The 18,491-nt window shown below is 39.6% G+C and overlaps 1 protein-coding gene across 2 annotated transcripts in view; it reads left to right on the top strand.

Annotated features, from left to right (window-relative positions):
• plrdgb (PITP-less RdgB-like protein) overlaps positions 1–18,491 on the top strand; it is a 118,633-nt gene that overhangs the window by 67,099 nt on the left and 33,043 nt on the right. For both annotated transcript variants that reach the window (XR_010893569.1, XM_067375683.1), the window contains exons 4-8: positions 3,274–3,344; positions 3,426–3,646; positions 7,477–7,666; positions 12,151–12,273; positions 15,341–15,528. Coding sequence is in view for 1 of the 2 variants with exons in the window: in XM_067375683.1 (XP_067231784.1) it covers positions 3,274–3,344; positions 3,426–3,646; positions 7,477–7,666; positions 12,151–12,273; positions 15,341–15,528 (793 nt within the window). In the remaining variant the exon portion in view is untranslated. The remainder of the gene's footprint in view (positions 1–3,273; positions 3,345–3,425; positions 3,647–7,476; positions 7,667–12,150; positions 12,274–15,340; positions 15,529–18,491) is intronic.

The raw sequence follows: 18,491 nt of genomic DNA, 5'->3' as shown, positions 1-18,491 counted from the left end.
AGCCCTGCGTTTCCGCCATTTTGTGGTGAAAGCGAGTCGGCAGTCCTCTAGTTTCTATCAGCTATCAACGTACATTAAAGCTGAAATCCAACCTGAATAATGACAACACAGAATAAAATACTATCACTAGTGATCATCAGATCCTTTTTACAGTTTATTTTACACACTTTGTGTTTAAGTCTTCCACTTTTATTTTTTTTACAAAACCTTTGCTCTCTAGTCAGTTTGGGTTAAAAATCTTCAAGTTCAAGTGTTAGCATTATAAACACTGAATTAATAACATATGAAATTAAATTAAGAACATGCATCAGAAAAATTGGGAATGTTGGACAATAAACAACTTGATTTTGCAGTGTTGTCTAATGTCTGTTAAATCTCCTGTTAAATCTCTTGTATTTGACCAGAAAGAACACACATGAATAACTGTAACTATACTGCCTCTGAAATAAAGCATGCAGCATAACATTGATGTTTTCTGGCTCTTACTGGACTGAAGCACAGGCTCTACTCTCCAGCACAATGGTGACCCACAAAACACACGATAGAAACCCTCTGAATCCCAACAGAACATGAAACACTAACAGATCTCTCAAGATCTCGGCATCTTCACTTATTACAATCCAGACTTTATTTCATATTAAAGTTCTTATTGAGAATTAAAAGAGGTTTAGATGATGATGTTTTATTGAATAAAATGATAAAGTTTGAAGTCACCGTTCTGGTGGTCAATGCTTGATTTAGTTGAGCTCTTGACCCTTGACACTTTAACATTAGTATTTCTCTGACTGCTTTAACTGTGTGTTTCTGATACACGTTTGTTATAACAAAAAAGAAAAAAAATCTAAGATCAGATGATGTTGGTCACTTTTTAAGTGATGATAGTCATCATAAAATGGTTGATAGCAGGTTCTGATATCTAAATTGTTTAATGTCAGTTGTAATTTAAAATACCAAAACTTCTGCAGTGCTGTAATACTATAAAAAAAAAATTCTGTCAAGATCATGCAGACTCACACAGACATCAAGAATCAGCATATGAATCTCAACAAAAAACAAAAACAACAAGAAACTCAGATCAACTCACAAAGTCACAAAAAAGCTTTGTTGATTGACCTTTTTTGTTACACTTTTTAAAGTGAAGGTATTTGATTGTAATAATTCAGGAAATACCTGTAAAATAACAGCGTTTTTTGGTTTATTTAAATTAGGATATTTTACTTTAATTTTACAGGGTTTTTTGGCGGCCATTCATTTGACCGTTTTACCATTAAACTGTTTTGTTACTGTTTAATTAGTGATTATTTTTGTAATTTTACATTTGTTTGTAATTTTAAGAATACAGAAAAAATACTGTATAAAAAATACAGTAAATTTTCTGTAAATATGTGAATTACTGTAATTTTTCATTAATGTCATAACACAAAATAACAGCTGAGTTGTTAATTTACATACATTGTAATTTTACAGTGTTTTGAGTATAATTTAAAAGAAAAGAAAATGACTGTAAAAAAAAATCACAGTTATTCTCCATCAAATTAGGATTTTTTTTTACAGTGTAGGAGCCATACAATTTACTGATGACTTAATTTGAAAAACTGTTCTATTGTGCTTCAGATTTGGCAGTGAAATTGTGAAGATGTGAAGGATTCTATGGTCCAGTTAGTATTTTCACCCCATAATGGCGGCCACGCTACCGTAACGCCATCTAGTGGTTGTTACCCAAAAAGTATCAAAGTGTCGCCTCTTGGGTTCTAAGCTCTTTGCTTAGGCTACCTATTCTATTGCATGTCATGCGCGAATCGGTCGGCGGCGCTAAACAGGCAGGAATGAAGTAGGCGTTGATCTTCTTCTGCAGAGGCGGTGCTTGCTGCCCTTTGACGTCATAGGCTACGTTTACATGTGGGCGGCTATTTACATAAACGGACATTTCAACCTCTCCGGTTTCAAAAATAACATCGTGCACACGTCAGTTTTCAGAAAAGTGTTCATTTACACGTACCCGTGTATATATGACGTCAAGAGTGTAACGAGCAGCTCAAGCCCACGTAAGCCAATCACAATCCTGAAAAAGAATCCCGAATTCCTCTTGAAGTGATTCGAAGTTGTTGCAAAATTGCTGATCTCCGAGCACTCATTCGTCTCTGCTCCTCGACATAATGGAGCAGCTGTATTTGCAAATGCAAACACACGAGAAGAGTTTGCACCAACATAAATGCGACTGCTACTCTAAACGCTTCCATGATCACATGTAAACATAGGTCACACTTTTGACATAGGTGCAAGCTCTGGCGCATTCTGGCGCACCCGTTTCTCTCAGATTACATGCAAACGTGCAAACGAAGATTTTCTCCCATCTCTTTAGAAAGACTCGTTTTCAGAGGCAAATTCTCCGTTTGCATGTAAACAAAGGGCGCAAACGAAGGGAAATGTCTCCGTTTTTCAAAATAACCATGTACGTGTAAACGGGGCCATAGATCCCCACTTTGTAAATCCTGTCGTTTTCTGGGTCTGGTGTCAATCAAAGCTTTTATTGGACTAACAAGGAAGTTTTCAGCTCTGAAACTTACAGGATATTCTTATAGTATGATGACCTCTTATATGTCAAAAGCTCAAGGAAAATTTGATTTCTCAGTTCATCAACCCTTTAAATCTCTCAAGATTTGATTAAACAACTCCACAAACAGCATATTATCTCATTAATTTGAACTCTTCTTCAGTGTTATTTTAACTCTATGTTAAGAGGGACCATATGTTCTCTGAGCCCAGTTGGTTTAACTCTGGGGATTTTGCTGTGCTTTCTGACTATGTTGAGCTGTGTCTTGTATAGTTCCTCATTTACCCCTATATCTGTCTAGCTCTGTGGTTCTACAAATCTGTCGCATACGGATTATCACCTTAACTACTCCTTCCTGCAATATTACACAATGTTTCTAAAAGCCACAGATGTGAAGTGACAATTAAAGAGAATAATTACCCTACATTTCACACATTATATTCTCTATTTAAATCCTGAATACTGAGTACTTCTTTATTTCTTTATACACAATATTGTATGTAGCTTTGAGTGTAAGTAAATAGTGTTAGAGTGCAATAACTAGTAGATCTTTGCCAATTTGGGGAAGAGAGAACAAGGTTCTTCTTAGAGAAGTATGACTGTCCCATCAGTCATCAATTAGATGGATGGTTTGAGGTGGAAATTGCTGCCTCACTGCAGAGGACCATTAAGTCAGTTCTATCTCTCGCTATTTCTGTCTGTCTCTCATTGACCACTAGAGAGCCTGTACAGGCTGCGGCACCCTCGATGCGCGCCTCAGAGCAGTGTGGATGGCTTGGAAGACATGGAGGTTAGTCCTTATCATCCCACTTCTAATCACATTGAATTATTCTTTCAGTTTTTACTCATTTCATCTTTCACCCTCCTGCAGAGGAAGTGCAGGACGCAATTACTCATCCTGGTGATTCATGGAGGTCATATCTTGGATTCTGGAGGTGGTGACCCTGGAGGGAAGGAGGGTGATACTGCCACTCTGGCGTCCGTGTTGGAGCGTGTGGCTCGGGCGCACTTCCAAGCAGCAGCAGACAGCATGTTGGTCAGACTGGTGCCCTGCCCGTCCGTGTGTGCTGATGCCTTCTCCCTGGTTTCAAAGTAAGATGTTGAAACAAAAATGTAAAGCCAAATATGCTAATTCTTTGTAATGATTATGTTCATGCTGAAACACTCATGCTAGCTCAGTAACTATTACCTTAGTTAATGTTTAGCCTTGTATGGGTTTTCAGTGTCAGAATTGCAAACGTTCACCTGACAGTTTGTAGTGTCCACTTTTAATTTTTACTCATATAAAGCTGTGAAAAAAGTGGGAGTGTAGAAGGTGGGAAGAGAGGAGAGGCACAACTGCACTTTCATATTCAAAAAGTTTACGCTGCATGTCCTACGCCTTCCTTATTCTACTTACGGAAAAAATGGAACTGGCACAGATCCATGGATACTGACATATATCCTGTTTTCACCCAAATGTTTACGTCCACTTTAGCCATAACAGACTGTATTTACGTGAGATACTCCACATGATGGACATTTTGACAACTATGTGTGCATTTGACCATTCAGGCACGAGGAGAACTGATCGCTCGCTGTCTGTGAGAACTGGGATCACACGCAAGAAAGAAAGACAGAGCGCGCACTTCTGGTCTGTGTCATTCAGCGCGATTCTGCCTATCCTGCCTTCACTAATCGATAACAAATTGGGATTGAAAGCATGCAGTTCACAATGTGTGTATTGTCATTAATTTTGAAGTATTTCCACACCTCTGAGGCTGACATTATTTCTGCTGCTGCCGTCAGTGTCTCTGTGCACGGACAATTCTGTGTTATGTCACATTAGGTATCGTTCTTTGGTATCAGGGATATTTTTACGAGTACAAGTACATGAGCTTGGTATCGGGCCAATACCGATACTGGTACATCCCTAGTTGCTGTCTTGCAGGTTGGCTTTAGATGATTCTTGTGTGCATATTCCCTCATCTTCTTCTTCTTTGTCATTTAACCTGAGCGTTTGGAATTGGTGTTGTCGACCAATTCCAAAACAAATGACTCAAATGAGACGGTTCATCTTCGTGGATCAAAACCAATCAGCATGACCAGTGTAGTCCAACTGATTCCCAAACAAAGAGCTGGTAGTTTTTTAGTGAATTAACCATGTAGCATGACCAGTGTAGTCCAACTGATTCCAAAACAAATTACTTTAATGAACCAATTCTTTTTAGTGAATCAATCTTATGCAGCATGAACAGTTTAGTCCAGCCAATTACCAAATAAATTACTGTAATGAGCTGGTTCTTTTTAGTGAATCTATCTCATACAGCACAGCCAGTGTAGTCCTACCAAATCACATACAAATTACTTTAATGAGCTTGTTCTTTTTAGTGTCTTTTTAATCCATGCAGCATGACCACTGTAGTCCAACCGATTCTTGAACAAAAGACTCTCATGAGTCGGTTCTTTTTAGTCAGTCAAAACCTGTAATACTGTACTGTAGATTCCTAAACAAATAGTGGTTGTGAAGCAAACATTTACAGCTTAAGACTAATATTTTTACAATCTGGCTGTTCATATGATACTTTGCAGAAAAATACACATTATTCATTTTATCAGTATATTATACAGCTAAAAAGAATTTATAAGAATTTTCTATTAAAAATGTTTGGCAATGGAATTGCATTTCTTTTTTTCCAAATACCAATTTTCTTACTCAAAATTACAAAATAGAATTTAATGGAACCATGTTTGTTAAATTCCTTAAGATGCCCATCCCAATCCATGAACCAATTAACAGATGCCAGATGCCAAATAATCAGATGCCAATATTTTAGAATCACAAGCTCTTACCTGACCATTTCAATTCTCACATTATATTCTCAACTCTAACTGACAGTTAAATGAACATATTGATCTGCCCTTTGGAGTCATGCTAAGCTGCCAGCATGAACATTTTAGATCAGAGACTTGAAAATGAAATGTCTTTTAAAGACTTTAAAACACCTAGGGGGAAATTACCATTTCTATGTAAAACGTTCAGCTGTTCCCAGAAAACAACAAAGGTTAATTTACTTCCATTAAATGATAAAATAAAACAGGTCCATTCCAGGCAATACCCAGAGCTCCTTATTAAACATCATACAGAGAGGTTGAAATGTGCCAGAATCGCATGTCTCTGTCAGGAACACTGGAGCAGGAGCACATAAGGCCACATGCCCAGTCAAAGCACAATTAATTTTACATGATGACATTTGGACATTTTCTTTGTAGCTTCTTGCTATTTTCAATTCTGTGCTGAAGAGAACATCCAGACAAGAATTATAATGATTTTGGTCATCAAATACAGAGAATAAGCCTCATTGCTCATATAAAGGGCATAATTATCATGTGCAAGTCATTCAACATTTTCCCATGATTTTTTCTTCTTTATTCAAATATTTGTTTCCTCTATTTTGAAGGAGTCACCTGTTTAGCAATCACTCTGTGTCTGATTACAGACACAACTTCCATCATTGTCTCATAGGAATAACTGTCGCTGTTGATGCAGGCAAAAAGGAAAACATTAAAAGTATTTTAACAGCTCCAAGCTATTAATCAAACCGCCACATTCTGTGACAGGAAACTGGCCTGATTAAAGTTAGAGGAGCTTTAGTATGCTAATTAGACATTCAGCTCCTTCAGATAAAGAGACTCCTGTTTCCTAAGGGATGACCTGATCTCCACCTCTGAACTATCCTTTAAAGCACATTTAGCTAAACACATCTAAATCAATCTGCATATCAAATTTGCATATCATATAAATAGGCAACATTTGGTATATGAATATGACATTTACATCAATGTACAAGATATAGACTTTTGAAGACTTTGAACATCAGTAGAACTATATACAACAGCCTCAAATAGTAGCCTATATATATATATATATATATATATATATATATATATATATATATATATATATATTCATATATTCATCTAAACCAATGTTGAATAGTGTGAATCGTATTGCATTAGATAAGAAAATATCAAATCAAGTGCCATCTGCAAACAATTTATGCTACAAATTATAACAAATGAATTTTTTATAAACAAATTAAGACCAACAAGTTATAACTTTTCTGAATTTGTTTGCAATTACTTGTACCAAAGTGTTTTTTAGTCAGTTACAAGATATAAAGTGTTATCCATCACAAATATACAATCAAGCAATTCCCGAACAAACGAGCCAGTTCTTTTTAGTGAATCAAACTCCATTCTATACACTCTAGTGTAGTGTAACCGATTTCTGAGCATATGACTATAATGTGATGTTAGTGAATCAAAATCATACATCATGACCAGTGTAGTCCAACCAATTCCTAAATGAATGACAGTTGTTTGTTTTTTTGAAGTTTCTTGAAGTTTGTTTGTAAAATTTGATTGTGAACTTTGTGAAGTTTGTTTGTAAAATTTGTTTGTGAAGTTTGATTGCAAGTTTGTTTATAATGTTTGTTTGTGAACTTTGTTTACAAAGTTTGTTTGTAAAGTATGCAATCTAAAACAATCAGATTTGACCTGGCAGTTTTCTCTAGCTCTTGTTGTTCTTGGGTGGAAATTGCATAAGACAGTCTGAGAAAGCTGCTAGACAAATAGATTAAACAGACTCTCAACAGCAATAGTTACATAACAATATCCGTTGCTGCATCATAACATGGGGCAAAATTAACATGAAAGGAAACAGTAACTCAAAACAAACAAACAAAAAAGCACAAAACCTAGAAAAGCCCCCCAAAAAAACAACGACAGAAAAACCCACAATCAAAAGGGTCGCTAAAGGACGCCCTTAGTGACACAATACAAAAAAAGGGAACTTCATGTAAAATATCCACAGTGCAAGAGGTTAGCTATTCAAACATCATTTTGCCCTATTACAAATTTTGCCTTTTGTCTTCCTGTAGCTTGAATCCATACAGCTACGATGAAACCTGTGTGTCCAGCAGTGTGGATCATTTGCCGCTGGCCGCTCTTCCCATCCTTGCTATCGCTGCCCCTCTTTACCAGAATGCTGTAGCAGCAGTCATTGCTCAGGCCAATCAGGTTTACCGAAACTTTCTTCAGTCCCCAGAGGGTGTGGGCTTCACAGGACAGGTAAACATATTGGTTATTGGCCAATATTATTATTTTTTATGTATTATTGGTATTGGTGTGCATTGTTCAACATGTGATTGGACTCATGTAGGTGAATGCTCATGTAAGACCAAAATTCCAGGTAAGACTGAACATAAACACATTTGCCTAATCTTCCCTGCTCACCCATGCTGAACTCCCCTCTCCCCACTCCTTTTCCATTCATCCTGAAAGGCTAAAAGTTCACTAAGACTACATTCAGACTGTCAGTCCAAATCCGAGTTTTGTGCATATCCGATTGAAATCAGATTTAGCAAGTGTGAATGGCAAAAAATCACGTGAAACCCATTTTGAGCCTCATTCATATGTGGTTTGAAATCCTATTCAAACTGCATTTCTGGAAATATGTTTCAGTCTGACTGCTCTGATAGGATTTTTCATGGTTTTTGTGATTTTCTCACGCCACGTAAAATGTAAATGTCAGACACTGTTATAGAAAACATGCTGAAAGTCACTGCAGAAACAAAGTTGTGTTGTTGTAAAGTGCTGGACGAGCAGAAAATGACATTATAACAGAGACATGTTTTGAAACCAATGGAGACGACAGCATAGAATAAAGCCACACATAACAGCCACCTTCATTTATGCTGCTGCCTCATAAAATGCAGTAGTCCATCACGACGGCTGCACATTGGCATGTTGTAGATAAAACAACATTTGTATTGCTATGTCATTGCCATAGAAACCAATGCAGATATTTCAGAAAATGAAGAAACAGCATGGGACACACAAATCGAATCTGAACAGTTGCGATACACAATGTGGACACTCAATAATTTAGATCAGGTTCCAATCGGATACACAAATAATCAGATTTGGACTGACAATGTGAACGTAGCCTAAGAATGTCTATATACCACATATGATGCATCTTGTGAATCTGTTGCGTTTTCCCTTTCATATTTGGTCTCATTTAAATGTCTCAGTGCGATTGGTAAAATGGTCTCCATTTCACAGCAATCACTTATACTATAGGAACGATTGCTGTTAAAGGGATCTGTTAAAGTGCCTCTCACAAGGTTCTCTTGTGAGAATGTTTTCCTATCCCTGGCAAGGTGTGACCCTTGGGTCACAAGATCCTGTCCAACCAAAAGTTTGTCTGTGTTTTACAACTTACAGTTGAAGATTTCTTTGTTCTGGTCTGGGTATTGAAGGGAAAGTGGCAAAAGAGTCATTGGTATTCTGTAGCCAGAAAACCCCTGTGCAGTGTTGAGTCTCCTGAGTCCTGCACTCAGAACTTTCACACAAGAACCATCTTTTGTGCAAGTGATGTCATGTATTTATAATTTCTGAATTGGCTTCTTGTTGTTTAATTATGTATTTGGGGTCACACTTTAGATTAGGGTCCAATTCCCACTATTAACTTCGACTTTTGCCTCAAACTCTTAATTACTGCTTAATAATAGTTATTAAGGTAGTTGTTAAATTTAGGTATTGGGTAGGATTAAGGGATGTAGAATATTGTCATACAGAATAAGGCATTAATATGAGCCAATATCTTAGTAATATGCATATGCATGCTAATTGGCAGTGAGTTAAAGGATTAGTTCACTTTCAAATGAAATTTTCCTGATAATTTACTCACCCCCATGTCATCCAAGATGTCCATGTCCTTCTTTCTTCAGTCGAAAACAAATTAAGGTTTTTGAGGAAAACATTCCAGGATTATTCTCCTTATAGAGGACTGTGGTCCTTACACTCTTGTGCTTTCACATTAGCACTTTTGGTGCACACCCGGGTTCGATTGACGTCAGAGTTCGGTACATTTGGATGATGTGAACACTGTCTTCTGAACTCGGGTGCGCACCCGCGAACCGTACCCGAGTCCGCTTAAAAAGGGTGGTCTGGGGTGCGGTTCAAGTGAACTCCGGTACGGTTCGCTTCTGATATGAATGCAAACGTACCAAAGTGCGGAAGTGAACCGCTGTTAACGCCGTGTTATTTGATGATAATATGTGTTTGTGTGTGTGTTTCATTCACTTTCCCGACGAGCGTGACTGACGTGATGCAACAGACAGCTGTAGCGTAGCTTTTCTCATTTCTGCTCGCCTTCAGCATTCTACATTCGCGGCAGATAGACTCAAGCGCCGTTATGAACAAAACCAACGGATCAAAAACAAAAATATGAAAGTGAGGAGAGCAACGTTATGCAACGTTTGCCGCCTTCTCCTGCGCCGTCGTTACTAAGCAACGGAGTAAACAGCTGCTGGCTTGATGACGCAAACGAACCGCGGGTCGGACCCAAATAATATAATATGAACACAGTCCAGTGAGGGCAGGGGGAGGGGGCAGGGGGGAGCAACCGAACTCTGGTTCGGTCCAGGCAATCGAACCAAGTGACCCTTAAAATCAATCTTTAGGAAAATTAATATCTGTTTTCATACTTTACATTATAATGTTGTGATGTGTAAATTAAATTGTAGCATTTAAAACAAATTATTTTAGTTTTAAGTGTTTACTTGTACATTTATTTTGTCAAGATTTTATAGAATTTTAATGTCAGCTATTTATAGGTTATTGTCAATGACATGAAAATAATTATCAAACATATGGCGTTAATTCTGGCAGGCCACGTTAGTCAAGCTTGCATCAGCTGACACTCAGCTGATTCACATTGACCTATAGGAATATGACACCTATCACCACATTCGTGTGTATATATATATATATATATATATATATATATATATATATATATATATATATATATATATATGGTCCATTCAGTATTATCAGCAGTATAATCGCATTGCTCAAGAGTTAATTGCCCTCCTCCATCCCCAGCTCCTCCTTCGTCCAGTCAGGACTTGACCTTGATATTTATTTTTCAGAAATTGGTTTATCAATAGATATATAAACATATTTACCAGTTTTATCTTTAGAATGACTTCACCAGCCTGATAATGTGTAGCAGAAGCTGAAGCTTTCCTAAGTTCCAAGAATTCAACTACCCTAAACTCCACATAACATAGCGTTTCAGCATGCTATTAAAGTATCTTTAAGTTTTTCTTGTTTTAAAGGTGCCCTAGAATAAGAAATTGAATTTATCTTGGCATAGTTAAATAACAAGAGTTCAGTACATGGAAATGACATACAGTGAGTCTCAAACACCGTTGTTTCCTCCTTCTTATATAAATCTCATTTGTTTAAAAGACCTCCGAAGAACAGGCGAATCTCAACATAACACAGACTGTTACATAACAGTCGGGATCATTAATATCCACGCTCCATGATTCATGATATCATGATATTTTTAGTGATATTTGTAAATTGTCTTTCTAAATGTTTCATTAGCATGTTGCTAATGTACTGTTAAATGTGGTTAAAGTTACCATTGTTTCTTACTGTATTCACGGAGACAAGACTGATGTTATTTTCATTTTTTAAACACTTACTCTGTCTAATTCATAAACACAACATTCTTCATAAATCTCTCCAACAGTGTGTAATGTTAGCTTTAGCCATGGAGCACAGCCTCAAACTCATTCAGAATCAAATGTAAACATCCAAATTAATACCATACTTGCGTGATTAGACATGCTGCATGACGAACACTTTGTAAAGAACAATTTTGAGGGTTATATTAGCTGTGTGAACTTTGTTTATGCTGTTAAAGGGAAGCGCGAGCTCCGTGGGCAGGGAGCGTGAGTATTTAAAGGGGCCGCAGACTAAATCGGCTCAAATTTAATGATGCCCCAAAATAGGCAGTTAAAAAAATTAATTAAAAAAATCTATTGGGTATTTTGAGCTGAAACTTCACAGACACATTCAGGGGACACCTTAGACTTATATTACATCTTTTAAAAAGACGTTCTATGGCACCTTTAAAATAGGAAATCTAGTGAACATCATAAACATTGTTTACACATTTTGAGTTGAAATGTCAATGAGCAAAATTAAATTGATAGTTGATCCACAATAAAAATTCTGTCATCATTTACTCACCCTCATGTCATTCCAAACCCACAAGACTTTTGTTCATCTTTGGAACATAAATGAAGATATTTTTAATGAAATCTAAGATATTTCATTGAAAAGCCCATTCACAAAAAACCTGTGACAGTTTAAAAAAGTATAGTGATTGTAGTAGTTATATGTTAAACCTGTTCAACATATAAAGTGATTGTGTCTCTTCAGAAGACTTGGATGAAGCTGTTTGATTCATATGGATTTATTTTACAATCCCTTTATGAGCGTTTTGTATTTTGGGTGAATAAACCTCAAATGGAGGGACAGAAATCTCTCAGATTTCTTTTGTTTTCTGAAGATGAATGAAAGTCTTATGGATTTAGAACAACATGAGGGTGAGTAAATTATGACAGAATTTTCATTTTGAGGTGAACTAACCCTTTAAGAGCTCTTTATAATAAATAACTCAAATAATCTTCAAATGGGAAAACAAGTTTTCTGTCTCTTGCACATACTGTGTTGTATGCTTGTTTCAGGTGTGCCTGGTTGCAGACTGTGTTGGTGGTGTCCTTTGTTTTGACGCCTTGTGTTTCAGTGGTGACGAGCAACACAGAAGCCCTGAGGGTGGCAGCACGAACAACAGTACAGAGAGTCTAAAGGTACAGATGAACATGCACACAAACAAAACCGTCCTGAACTCCTGCCTTTCACTTCTGTTTGAAGTTGACTGTCATTCTGTCTTTGTCAGACATAAATCCATGTCTGCTCAACTGAATCCTTCACATTTCTGCCCTTCAAAGCTTTTTTTGTCTGTTCTCATATCTAAATGTTATAGGACATTTTCCTGTTCCTATTTGTCTCCTCCTCAGCTCTCTCCCTGTCTTTAAGGATTAGTTCACCCAGAAATATAAATGTGTCATCCTTCATGTTCTTGTGACACCATATTTTTACATTCTGTCCAGACATCCCCCCCCCTCGAATTTGTCTACTTGACTGTTCAATACTGTTGTCTACACAACAGTATTATCAGATTCCCAGTGACCCTATCTGTCTGTTCTTAGTGCTGATGGTTTAATAAAAGGACAGACCATGGCACATCAGCTGATTAGCAGATGCTTCAGAAATAGTGGAAAGGCACTCTGTTACACATGGCTATTGAGTGTTGCTTGATTAATAACCCACAACTCCAACACATTACACAGTTACTTTTACAGCCAAAAAAAAAAAAAAAAAAAAAAAAAAACCTAATTATAAGTCATGAACCAAACCAACCAGCTCTGAGATTAATTAAAATTTGGAGGAAAAAAATACAGGTGTAACAATGCTGGTGTGGAGGCAAGGATCTCTTGCAGTTTATTTCAGGGCTGTACAGTGTATACTGTATATGTTGAACGTGCTATGAAAAAATTAGTCTGTACAATAAATACATTTACCACAATAGCACACGTGTGATACCGTTTTGCATGTCTATTTATCAGTTAGAAATAGTGATTTTTTTTTTTCAAACAGGTTATCGGCAAGCAGACGTTTTTTATTTTTTTTATTTATTTTGGCCGATCTTTGTTCTGGACTTGCGCACAAACTGCATACAGTTATTTCCCAAAACGTCATTTGCGTGGAAATAGTCTGTAAAGCCAGAGGCGAGACACACTGAAGACTGATGCAAAGAGGAGAGCAGAGAAAATCCTGTACCAGGCAGATCAAGCTCAGTGTCTGCGATGGTCGAAATATTGGAAGATTGGAAGTTGGTGGTGCTAGTGAGGAAAGAGATCACTTTTGGCAGACTTCTGGCAGTTTTGTTTTGAGAGCCCCAGTCACCTCTGAGAGTATCAGAAAAGGCCATTGAAACTGGCGTGCAGAATTTGCATGTCTGTTCATACTGGTATATAAAGCCGGCAGCATGCAAGCTGCATTTCAGTTTTGTTCTGAGGAGCTGAGGTAGTGTCTTGGCCACTTCAGTTGTCATTACAGAGTTGTGTTCCTTCCATCAGGGAACGAGGGTTACCATACGTAAACAAGACGTTCCCTTTCTGTCATTCATTTATGTGTGTTGAAACTGACATACAGGGTCCCTATAATAAACGACACAACTGTACAGTGTCACAAGATAGTGTGGTGCAAATGTGGGCAGGCTTAAGCCTGACAACGACAAGTGCAGCACACTCACTCGTAACCTTCCAACGCCCAGGGTAAATGACCTCAGGACTCCTGCAAGGAGCACTACTCACCTCACAAGAGGTCACTGCAGATGTAGGGCCTCTTCTGATTCTTTTAAGGCAGTAAGCATGAGCTTAGAGATGCACAGCTGTGTATGCCTGGTTGTTAATTTTGGAAAGCATTCTCTTTCCCAGGGGGATAGGAATGCTATGGAGGCAACATCCTACCCAATGATCATCAATGAGCACAATGGGAGGATTCATGGGAGGCAAAGAGGTCCACCTGTGCCTCGTCGAATTGACTGCATATCGTTGCACATGGCAGCCTGTCTTGAAGGCGTCTGTTGTGATAACAACACGCCTGGACACTTGGCCTAGCCCACTTGCAACATCCAGAGAAAGCTGCACAGTCATGGTGGCGGAGTCCAACTCCACACCAAGAAAAGAGATGCTCTGCACAGAGGAGAGCTTGCTCTTCTCCCATTTGACCCAAAGTCCCAGTCGGGGTAGGTGTCGAAGGACCTGGTCCCTGTGTTCACAGACCAACTCCTGCAACTGAGCTAAAATAAGCCAGTCGTCGAGGAGCAAAGGAGTTAGAGGAGCAAGGGCAGCCTCCACAACCTTTGTGAAGACAAGAGGAGACAGGAACAGCCCAAAAGGGAGGACCTTGGCATGATCGTCCTTTGAAGGCAAACTGAAGAAAAGGTCTGTTGCCGAGGAAGGATCAAAACATGAAAGTATGCTTCCTTCAGGTCTATCGCCACAAACAAATCATGATATTCACTACTTACAGTTCTAGGATTTGTCTCAAACCACCACCCTTCTTTGGTACAGTGAAGTAAGGGCTGTAAAAACCCTTCTTCATCTTGACCAGTGGGACAGACTGTATCGCATCCTTCGTTAGAATGTTCACAATCTACTGCCAAAGGACAGCAGTGTCTTTGCCTCACACAGAGGTGAAGAGAACACAGTGTCTGACCTGACCAGCCAACATGACAGACTGGGAAGTGTTAGCAACATGCCAAGACTCTGCACGAACAGTGCTAAGGGGACAATACTGAGATTACCCATTGCGGAGAGCCTGAGGCGAGGTGGAGCAAGGCCTGTCACGTTGGAAGGCTTTGTGTCCCTGACAACTCATGACAAAAGTTTTAAATGAATACTGACCATGGTCTGAAGGTCTGCAGTGGCAGAGGTGTCGTTCAGACCACTTACCTGAGTGCAAGCCTGGTGCAGCAGGACGTGGGAAGGCGAAAGTGTTGCACCACTGAGGTTCTGATGCTGTGTATTGGTGTGTGACCACCGAGAAAACGAGAGCCACGAACACCATAAGTGAATGTATGACCCAGGGAAAGAGGAAACTGCTCATCCTTATCCTCACTTAATGAACTCAGTGGATTTAGTTCAAATCAGTTTCAATTTGGAGAAAATTAATGGGGTTTATACTACTGCTCCACTGTATTTAATTTACAATTTATCATAACTTTGTGTTTGGCAGTGTTCTTTGACTCTATAGTGATTCTAGAGGTCTTCATTTGTAAACTTGGTTTCGGTTGTCTTTATGTTCCAGGAGAAGCCATGTGCAGTGAACTCCCTTAGCCCAACTCTCAGAGGCAGCAAGCGCCTGAGTAAGAGCAACATTGATGTGTCAACCCCGTGTGATGCCATGGCTGGAGTCCGCCATCCACTCATCCGTAAGCAAAGTGACTCGTGTGATGCAGACGTGGCCAGTGGTCAGCGTGAGGTCTTTATCAGCAGGTGAGATTTAGGTTTGATCATTGCTTCACAGACATGTGTAGTCATTTTATAGAATAGTTACTGCTTACTGAAAAGTAACCCACCCCATCATATGTCTATGAGTAAACATGGATGAACTTAATAATAATTTCACAAATTTAGCTGGTGCAATTGTGTTCATGTTTTTCATATCCTGAAGTGCATATAAGGAACATTTATATATTTTAAAAACTGGCAATTATATTACAGAAAAATTATAGATATTTTTTTCAGGTCTCATTAAATGCTTGAAGCAAAACATTTACAAGAATATTCTGATGAATTTGAATATAATGAATTTATAGTTCCCTATCAGTCAGTCACGTTCAACGTTACATCAGTACAACTGATGAATTGGGATCTCAAATGAGAGCCCAATCACCTTCAAGTGTAAACAAATCAAGACAGTCTTGCACGCTGTACAGCAGCTGTTCCCTTGTGCACCTCAGCATTAAAATAGCTTTTTCCCTTAAAGAGCAAGTAGACGGCAAGCGTCTTTTTATGCACGGACACCTCTCTGTCCGTGCATTTCTGAATGTGGTTGTTTCCTGTTCTCATCTCATGGTCACGGCTGCTGTCTAATATGCCTGGGCATAAGCATGCTGAGACAGCATTATTGGGTGGTCAGGGGGTTCACTGCGGGTTCATTCCCCAGAAGGAGGAATTCATGCCAGCCAACTCTCACATGATCCTGGATATGTGCCCAAGGTTCCTACCACCCCCTTCAGGGATCAGGTGGTGAACCTGCAAGCACTGCCCCCATAGGAGGCAGACCCAGCCCTTGTTCTATTCTGTCCCATTTGCACTTTGTGTTTGTACGTGGACCGCACCCAGAGCTTCAGGACCTCAGACCAGCTCTTTGTCCTTTACGGAAACCAGCAAAAGGAAAAGGCTGTCTCTAAGAAGAGGTTTGAATAGTTCATGGCATAGTCTTGGCTTATCAGGCTCAAGACCAGCCATGCCCCCTTGGGGTAAGGGCTCACTCCACTCAGAGTGTTGCCTCCTGGGCATTGGTGCATGGCACCTTACTGACAGACCCAACACATTTGCTAGGTTTTACAATCTCTGTGTAGAGCTTGTGTCCTCCTGTGTACTGGTTACAAGTAGCTGTATGTAGGGGGACCCACTCGGTGTCTCACTTGCTTCACCATTCCCCTACTAGGATGGGATACGAGCGCTTATCTGCTAAAAAGTTAAGTTCCCCATCTAGCGCACATTGCATGGAGTCTGACAGGGAATGTCTGGGTTACAGATGTAACCCCCGTTCCCTGAAGGAGGGAAAGGGGATGTTACGTCTTGTCACCACAATTGCTGTACCACGCTGAAATGGACGGGACTCAGTCTCGTCTCCTCAGCGCAAAACTTGAATGGGTGAGTTCAGTACACTTCCATTCAAACCCACTTTGCGGGGTGTGATTCACGATGCTAATTTCACCTGCCACTGTCCATTGGCTTGTTTTGTTTATACTCAAAGGTGATTGGGCTCTCAGGCGAGATCCCAGTTTGTCAGTCGTCATGACATAACATCTCCATTCCCTCCTTCAGGGGAACGTTATCTGTAATGCAGTGTCGAAGTTGCACCGAGCTCCCTGATGAAAAGATGGTCATGAGCAAAGCATTGCCCAACATACAGCAACAGTCTGACAAAAGACTGAGCATAAGAGGATCTAAAATAGGGGAGAACTAATGAGGAATGAATGACAATAGGTGTGACAGAGAGAACAAATGAGAATTAAGGATAACGAGTGAGCACAGGGAAAAACAAAGGGACACAAAAGTCCAAATCAAAGTCCACAGGACCAGGAAAGAACCTTTCAGCAGGGACAGATCCTAACATCATCTGTAACACAGTGTGGAAGTCACACTGTCTAGATCGCTGCCCGTGACGCAGTGTCGAAGTCACACTGAGCTCCCTGATGAAAACATGGTCACAAGCGAAGCATTGCCCAACATACAACAACGGCCTGACAAAAGACTGAGCACAGAGGATCTAACATAGGGGAGAGCTAATGAGGAATGAACGGCAACAGGTGTGACAGAGAGAACAAATGAGAATTAACGATAACAAGTGGGAGGGGAAAACGAAAACACCACACTGACAGCACAGCACATGGTGAGCTGTCAAAACAAAACCCATGTGCTCAGAGACAACAAGGCACACAGAAACTGAGACAAAGACAACAAAACACAGCAGATCAGACCGAAGTCATGACAGTACCCCCCACCCCACCCCCCTAACCAGGAGGGGCTCACCTTATCACTGACGGAAGTCCTCAATCAGAGTCTGGTCCAGAATATCCCGAGCTGGAATCCAACTCCTTTCCTCAGGACCGTAGCCCTCATAGTCCAACAGATACTGGAAACCCTGACCATGGCGTCTAACGTCCAGAAGCTTTCCAAAGTGTAAACTGGAGAACCATCCACTAGACGGGGGGGTGGGGGGTGGGGGGTGTATTAATCAACAGGATTAAGAGGGGACCTAAACACAGGCTTGACCCTGGACACATGAAAGACAGGGTGAACCCGACCAAGAGTGGGAGGAAGCTTGAGCTGCACTGCACTTGATTCAGGACCTTGGTGATGCGATATGGCCCAATGAACCTGGGTGCCAGCTTACGAGAAGGTGTCCGGAGAGGCACACAGCAAAATCCCCAGAGTTAAGTCAACTCTGCTCAGAGTACATATGGTACCTCTCTAAATAGTGTTAAAATAACGCTGAAGCAGAGTTAAATATAATGAGATAATTAAGCACTTAATTAATTAAGTAATGATTGTGCATTAGTGATGAACACCTGCTGTTAACAAGCAGAATCACTGAAGAAATAAGAAAAAAACAAGAACTACAACTGACTTCAGTCACAGCCTTATTAATTGCTTAATTATCTCATTAACTTTAACTCTGCTTCAGTGTTACTTTAACACTATTTAGAGAGGTACCATATGTA

The sequence above is a fragment of the Chanodichthys erythropterus genome, chromosome 22, assembly GCF_024489055.1.
Source record: "Chanodichthys erythropterus isolate Z2021 chromosome 22, ASM2448905v1, whole genome shotgun sequence".
In the NCBI taxonomy this organism is placed as follows: domain Eukaryota; kingdom Metazoa; phylum Chordata; class Actinopteri; order Cypriniformes; family Xenocyprididae; genus Chanodichthys; species Chanodichthys erythropterus.
The sequence above is the reverse complement of the archived record's forward strand: the minus strand, read 5'-3'. Positions and strand labels throughout refer to the sequence as shown.